A 7,826-nucleotide genomic window follows, 5' to 3' on the forward strand; every position below is an offset into this window, starting at 1 on the left:
AAGCCTCCGTCAGGACTGGGACCAGCAGGTTTGGCAGCTCCTGGCGAAGCTCGTGCCCCTGCAGCGTGTCAGCACAGCTGGAGCGCTGAACAGGGTCACCCCTGGCAGCACCTCGGCTGTGCCGGGGACGTGTATGGCTCCCCGCTCTGCTCCCTACTCCCTTGCTGGGCCTCTGTACTCGGCCTCTGGACTGCCAGGCATGGACACGCCGCTTCCTAGGATGAAGCGAGAGTCCAGCTGCTGTTCTGGGAAAGCAGACCCTCCCCGTGAGAAAGCTGGCTGGACCAGGCTGGGATTTGGGCAGGAAGAAGAGAAATTTCCAAGCTGTCTCAGGGCACAGCTGTGGGCAGGGTTCTGATACAGTCCTCTGACAATAGTTTGATCTGCTTCTCCAGGGCAGAGAGCTGACCAGGCCCCAGAGAAGCATCTCAAGTACATAACATTGCTCGTAGCCCTACTGTAGTCCTTGATATCCGAATAAGTGTGGTCTAAAGCATAAGACCTTTCTGCTCAAGACAGCAAAGTAGGCCAGGACGAATTTGTGGAAATCCTCTGTTCCTCACCAAAATGAGCCTCTTACCCGGCAAGATCTGCAAACCATGCTGGAAGTCCAACAAGGCTTCCTTGTGCCTCCCCAGCTCCAGGAACTGTGCGCCCCTCCCGATGAGAGAGAGCAACCTGATCTTCTGGAGCACCTCCACTTCTGGCAGGAGACTCTCTGACATGGAAAGACAGACGGACCTGGAGAGAGCATCCTCCAGATATTCCCTCCCTCGTTCCAGTAGGCTGAGTGAAGAACGCCAAGAGCTTGGTATGTTACATGGCTCTGGGGGAACAGGGACCTCGGCAGCAGCCTGGCCTGTGGCTGCCCATCTGCACAACTGGTACAGCTCTCTTCCCTGAAATCTGGATTTGAGAAGCTTCCTGGTTCACAACCCATTTAACTGTCGCCTAGACTGCAGGGAAGGAGGCAGAGCCAAGGCTAAACCCTGCTCCAACCAAACCAGCCAGTCCTTTCAGAGGCTCCAGCGTGGCACAGAGCTCGGCACGCTGGGACAAGCGCCTCCTGCCAGAGGTGACGCCAGCCCCGGCACCTTGCTCCTGCCAAGCACGCAGATCCCAACCCAGCCAGGGCCCGCGCAGGTCCCGGCTGTGTGGCGTCCTACCTGCCGGTTCAACACCGGACCCATAAAGCTGAACTCGCAAGAGATCGCTGAGGCACCTGCGGGTGAGAGGACAGAGGAGCTTCAGTACCAGTCCTGGGCTGGGAAATCAGCTGCAAGTCATCAGGCCAGCCCCATGCCACGCTGCGCCCTGCTCTGGCCCCCGCCAGCCATTGTTGCCTGCCGGGGAGGCCCCTTCTCCCAGCGAGGAAACCGGCTGACCGGCGTTCCGGCCTCCTTGCTCTCGCCCAGCCTGGCCCACGCCCAGCCCTGGTGCAGGTATCCAGCTGCTCTCCAGGCGAGGCAGCGCAGTCTCTCCTTCTTCTGGGACAGGAGCCCACCCGCCAGCCCTGCCCCTGGCGACGGGCACTCCGACTGCTCCAGCCTCTCCTCCACTCGTAACATCCGTGGGATCAGGTCGGTCGTCCGGCTGATGACCTCCTCACACACGGTTATGGCATCCTGGTGCCTCCCGGCCTGCTCCAAGGCAGACGCTGCTTCCAGGAACACCTCGGGGATCCTGGGCAGAGCTGAGCCACCGTCTAGGGGCACCTGGGGAGCATGAGCGGTGGCAGTTCTCAGACGCAGAACTGCACAGCACCCAGCCAAGGAGAATGACCCTGTGCTTACTGGGAACCCGGAGCTGCTGCCCAGCAAAGCTCAGACCCACTCCCACAGACACTGGAGCTTGTTGGAGGAGGCAGAAGCTGTAAGGCACTAAGAGCTCTGCAGAGTCAAGGTGGCAAATCCCTACTCCTGAAGCAAAGGACATCCAAAACCAGGCTGACAGCCGCTCCCCACAGGTAAGGGGAAGCTGTTTCTCCAAATAGCAGTGGCAAGTGGTCTCTGGTGTGAATCCCAATGCAGACATGCCACAGGTCAGAGGTGACAACCCCCACCTCGTTTCCTTCACATCTCAAACTAGACACTGAAACCTGGAGTGCAGGGCTGATGCTGGGCCCAGGCCTTGGGACAGGGATCCAAACCTCATCTACCAAGTCACCAAGGGAGCTCTTCACCAGGACACCTACCTGCTCCTGCAGCCCCTCCTGAAGCAGAGCCAGAAAATCCAGGTAATGTTCCACCGCCTCAGCCACCCTGCAGTGGGGACAGGACGTGGTGGAAGGAGCAGGGGAACCCCAAGAAGTGCCAGCAGCCAGGTGGAACCTGGATCGCCAGCCCACCGCTCTCCCTGCACCGCACTTGCTCTGGTCATGATACCCACGCTTTGAGCAGACCTACAACAGCAGTACAGAACTGGATGATTTCCAGGAGCACAGAGAAAACCGCAGAGCCCAAACAAGCAGCATGCTGCAAGCAGACCGGAGGTGCTGTTACCTCTCGTCCTGGAGACACCGCTGTGCCAGCAGGTACTTCACTTCAGAGGGGTGGCGATGGCGAAGGAGAGAAGCTAGTACTGGTGTGTGGACAAGGAGCTCTGTTCGGATTAGGAAATACGGACTAGAGGAAGCAGCTGCTGGAGGGGTTTTTCCCAGAGCCTGTGTAACAGGAACAGAAAATATGGTCAACACAACATTGGTCAAGTCCCAAGCAGCTGCAATCACTTGCCACTTCTGGCATCTGGAGATGTACCTGAATGAGCAGAAACACTGCACTTCATAAGCACAGCTATGCTGTTCTCACTCGGTACAGCACAGCCGCTTCCAGGAAGAGCAACCAGGATCACACAGGGACAGGCAGACTTCTGCCCTCCAGGCAGCATCAGATGATGTGCAAGATCACCCAGATAACCTCAGGTTTTTAGGCCAACGTGCTCTGAGCTGCCTGGAACACCATCTCACATTGCAACTGCAGACCTAGTTAGACCAGATCTCAGGCCATTCGTAATGAGAGAGATCCCTCTCCACAGCTGTGTTTGTATCTTATGGATTTCAAACAGTTGAAGAACTAACTTGGTGTCTACTGCTGTGACCTGCTCCTCCCAGGCAGACCAAGGTTGCTATGGCTAATGCACACCCCCTCACAACCACAATCTGCCTTTTAAAGGCCTTTTTAATATTAGATACTTTATTAAGAGACTGATAACTCTCTGACATGAGAGTGTAACCTCTTCTTCCAAGCCACCAAGAACATAAACTGGGACCCAAAGATCTTGCCACATCCAACCGCCAGGTGCTGAGCAGTTTTGAACCTCGCTGGGCTCCTTCCTGCCCACTGGCTGGATCGCTGTAATCTACTTTGGGGACCCCTCCAGGGTCAAACAGCTCCCCAGAAGGCAGGAGCCTGCCTGAAGCTCTGTGCAGGCTCTGCTGGGCAAAAATCAACCCAGAACTACAGGAAGCAGACAAACCTCATAGAGCAGAGCCAGGGCCTGCAGCTCCGCCTCGGTCTCCCCCAGCTCGTGGTACACTGCTGCCACGTGGGACAGGGCAGGAAGGCACTGGAAGTCTACCTGGAGGGCTCGTTTCAGGTGCTGAAGGGCTGTCTGAGGCTTGCCCTAGTTAGATGAGAAGAGGTACATGTTGCAAGGACATCTTGCTGACATCTTTACTGTTCAGTGGGATCCAGATCCCTGCTCTGCTTCCCCAGCGATCCCCACTAAGCAAGGGCAGCACTTTAGCCAAAGGCAGCCCTCCTCAGGCTGGTTTTTGAGCTTCTCTTTCTGCAGCAACCCTTGTACTCAGACAAAATCCCTGGATTTTGCAGCTCTCCAAGGAGGCTGGAGCCACGAGGGCAACTTCTGCTCAAATCCTCGCCTTCCTGCAGCACCTAGGACCACGCAGAGGCAGCACGGACATCAGCCTGAGCCTCCCCACCCTGCTCTAAGCTGCATTTCGCCTCTCCCCACTGACAGCGAAGAGGCCCGGCCATTACCATTCGCTGAGCGCAGCAGCCGAGGCAGGTGTAGATCTGGGCCAGGACCCTCTTGGAACAGAATCCTCCCGCAGCCTCCTGAAGGAGGGAGAGGGCAGTGGGAAAGTTCCCAGCCTCCAGCTCTTGCAGCCCTAGGACAGACCCAACATCTCAGTTTCGCAGCTCCCCTTCCCACCCCACCTGCTCCCCAAACAAGCATACACGCCTTTTTCTTCCCAGTACCATAGGGACCTGCCTGATCCCCTCCGCACCCAGCAATGCACAGCAGGATGGTGCCAAGCTGCCATCGTTGGTTTGATGGTGTTGCAAGAGAACAAGCCACTCGATGGAAGCATCTAGCAGAAATAATAGCAGCTTCCAAGCCCAGATATCAAGGTGCCTGCCTTGTCCCAGAACAAGGGCAGAGGCAGGTGCTGGGCAGGTCCACCTGCGCATTCATCCACAGCAATGGCAGTGCAGATGGGGAAGCACACACAGAATCTCAAAAAGACTTTTCCCAGCACATCTGGGCCATTTCCCAGCAGGACGCTTTGGGATATTAATTCATGAATACTTATTGTGAATGGTATTTGCTTTTCTTTCAATCCTCATTTCAAGCTTCCCTCTGAGGCTGCTGTCACATGCCTACATCACATTCACGTCTGCCACCTCCCCGCTGGAAGTGCTATCGCCACCCTAGAGGCTTTTGAGAGGCCTGTGGGCAGGAGCTCCTGCCCTCCCTCCTCGCAGGACGGCCCCGGGTCAGCCTGAGCACAGCGAGGCAGCACTGGCTGCCCCCGGAGCTACTGGGGTTGTCAGGACAGCGAGCAAAGGAAAACCACGAGCGGGACAGAATGCAGCAGTCAGATCAATCACCTGCTGCGACACCAGGCTACAAAGCCGCACAACAGCTTTGCATGGCTCCCGCAGCACCGTATTCTGACAAGAACGACGTGCTTGCAACAAGGCAAATGCCAGAGGACAGACAGCAGAAAGAAAATCCTCATCAGCCCCCTGCCAGTCTTCTACTTTATACAAGATCACTGCGGGGCCCAGACACCTACCTAAAGCCACAGACAGGCAGAAGAACCCTGTGATAGTGCAGAGGAAGGCTTAGCTGGGGAAAAAGCAGGGAAGCTCTTTGGATACTGAACAGCAAAGTTGAGACCCAGAGGCTCAGCCCAGGCCCTCTTCCCAAGGAAGAGCCCAGAAAACCCCAAGGGCCAGTTTGCTTGGGAAAAGAAACCAGAGTAAGGGCAGGGAGAGGAGGCCCTGGGATGGGAGAGCAGTGGGAGGCTGTGCTAGCATGAGTACCTCCTCCGCACAAACCTTGCAGGAAAGCTGCTGTGGTGCAGAGGATCGCTTTCAAGTCCTCTGTGCTCTGTACAAGGGGCAGGGAGGCCTCCTCAGCAGGTACTCGCCATGCCTTGAGGAGGCAGAGGAGTTCATTTTCCCCCTCGCTGCAGTGAGCTCTCCCCGGATCCTGTGAACATACAGAGGAGAGCAGGGAATGCTGAAGGGAAGTGGGAAACATTGATCCCAGAGCACGAGGAAACAGAGGTCCCCCCAAACCCTTTGACAGTGCTGTCTGTGCTGGGGAGCAATGTCCTACCACCCCCTTGCTTCAGCTGCAACCCACTCGCTGCAGTGATTCCTGCCTGGCCTGGGGCAGCACCTCCCCACCTCGGAGTGAGGTGTACCTCCAGGGGCTCCTGGCAAGGCAGATCCAAGGCTGTTGGAGAGCATTCGAAAAGGTGGGACGCCTCAGCAGCCTCACAATCAGCAGGGAAGGTTCCTCTGCATCCCACTGCTCACAGCTTGCTGCCTACAGAGGCTGCAAGTCCACCTGCAGCCCCCTTCCAGCCTGCCCAAGTCTCCTGTCTTGCACCTTGAAGTCCAGGGCCCTGACAGGCAGGAGATACTCTAGGACTCATTAACGTGCTCAGGGCCATTAGGCTACGCTGGGACACCAGGGAGAGGATTACTCACACTGACTGGGCAGCGCTGACGGGTTCAGGTCTCCAAATGCCACAGCAACGTTTTGCAGAGTGGGGTTTATGACAAACGCAATATTTATGCTAGCTCTACCTCCTTTAGCAAACCCGCAGGTATTTATATCTGCGCAGATACTCTGGTGCAGGTAACCGGGAGCTGCACAGCATCCGCCCGTGCCCGGTTACCTCAGTGCTGCTCAGGAGCCGGAAGAGGCCAGCAGTGCTTCCCAGGCGGCTGGCTGCCAGCCACCACGCTGCCTGCAGGGCCCCCAGTCGGTGCAAAGGTGCCTGCAGCTCCTCCGCAGTTACCTCCTGCAGCACCTTCTGCCACAGCTCCTCCGTGCTAAGATCCTGCCCACAGGCCCCACAAGCCTCCAAAACTGAAAAAACAAATGAAAAAACCCAAACCATGAGACAACAGGTTGGCAGCCTGTAACAGACACCCTCCCAAGAGGGAGGGAAGGCCTCAAGCAAGCACAGGCTCCTCATAGAGAGGGAAGGAATGGGGTTACACAGCTGGCCTGGCCTCAGCGGCATGGAAACCAAGCTCTTGGTCAGTGGAGTTAACAGTGGCACGCTCAGGAGACAACGCACAGTTCAGAGGTATGACTTCAGCTCTGCCGAGTCCTCCTGAGGTCACTTGCCCCCAGGCAAGCATGTGCCAACACTGCAGATCCCCTTCTGACCTGCAGCCTATTTCAGTGAGTTTTCTTTTAAGCCAGCATGCCATAATTAAAGAAAATACTCATCTTCTACTGTTACTAAAACTTTGCTAGAGCCTTGGCACCTTACGCCTTGAAAACTCTCCCTTAAAACCTCTGGCCATCCCTGCAGGCAGCAGCAGGCAGACAGACAGGCAGCTGCACATCATCCCTGGCCACAGGCCGCCCCACCTCCTGCCCTTCCCGGCAGAGCCAGGCTTCCCTGCGCACGGCCCCCGCCTCCCACCAGTCAACGCACATCTCCAAAGCACAGAGAACAATCTCCTCGCCCCAAGGAGCCCCCGTACGGAGAACGACCTCCTTACCCCTGAGGAGCCCGTGGCGTATTCCTTCTGCTTCTCCTTCAATGGCAGAGTCAGCTGCTCCCATAGTAAAAAGCAGAGAGTTGTAGAGGACGGTAAGCTCCAGAGGCAGGGCGGGGAGGGCAGCCGGCAGCGCTGTGGTAACAGCCGATCAAACAAGAAATTGAGCTAGCTAGGAAAAACCCTAAGGTGTCATCACCCAGGTTTGTGACAACAGAACTGTGTCCTGGCAAGTTTGGTTTTTTGTTGTTGAGGTGAGGTTTAACAGTTTGGGAACTGCAGTACCTAGAGAGACAGCAGGTGTCACCTCTCCAGGTGCCAACACTGCTTTAGACATCCATTCCCCAGTTATCCAGGTGCTGCAGTCCTCCAGGAGAGACTTTTCAGCTCTCCCAAGAGAGCATCAATAGCTTACCCTCTTCCAATACACATCCACCCTTTTGCACAGGTTTCCCACGCTGTGTCTTTCCCCTCTTCCTTGCATCAGGCTTCCTCTATACCACGGTTGTGGCAGAGAGCCCCTTCCCCAGCTTCCCAGGACAAAGATTGCCTCATTTTCTCCAGAAACCCCAAAGTTCTGCCCACATCCCCCAGCAAGATTAGGTAGAGGTTGGGGCTGGACCTTAATGCCTTTGCAGGCCCAGTTCAGCTTAGGGCAGCGGGGAACGTTTCACCCCCGCTCCCTTCAGAAGTTTGTTTCCAGCACTGGGATGCCGGAACTGCAGCCCGGTAAACACCAGTGGCCGGGAACCGGTGCTTCCAGGCCCACGCGCTTCGGGTCCAGGACGGCAGCGGGAGGGAGGGTGAAGGCAAGGCACGGGGCAGGCCGAC

General features: G+C 56.6%; 1 protein-coding gene across 1 annotated transcript in view; it reads right to left on the reverse strand.

The window, feature by feature from the left end:
- Positions 1-7,130, reverse strand: part of FANCG (Fanconi anemia, complementation group G) — a gene marked incomplete at its 5' end in the record, with an annotated part of 8,069 nt that extends 939 nt beyond the window's left edge. The window contains 10 exons of the mRNA XM_009586677.1: positions 581-718; positions 1,167-1,222; positions 1,378-1,715; positions 2,195-2,261; positions 2,502-2,662; positions 3,475-3,621; positions 3,999-4,129; positions 5,307-5,460; positions 6,158-6,351; positions 6,999-7,130. Of these exons, the coding sequence (XP_009584972.1) occupies positions 581-718; positions 1,167-1,222; positions 1,378-1,715; positions 2,195-2,261; positions 2,502-2,662; positions 3,475-3,621; positions 3,999-4,129; positions 5,307-5,460; positions 6,158-6,351; positions 6,999-7,130 (1,518 nt within the window). The remainder of the gene's footprint in view (positions 1-580; positions 719-1,166; positions 1,223-1,377; positions 1,716-2,194; positions 2,262-2,501; positions 2,663-3,474; positions 3,622-3,998; positions 4,130-5,306; positions 5,461-6,157; positions 6,352-6,998) is intronic.
- Between the last annotated feature and the right edge of the window lie 696 nt (positions 7,131-7,826).

This window comes from Fulmarus glacialis, unplaced genomic scaffold (genome assembly GCF_000690835.1).
Source record: "Fulmarus glacialis isolate BGI_N327 unplaced genomic scaffold, ASM69083v1 scaffold31441, whole genome shotgun sequence".
NCBI classification, from domain to species: domain Eukaryota; kingdom Metazoa; phylum Chordata; class Aves; order Procellariiformes; family Procellariidae; genus Fulmarus; species Fulmarus glacialis.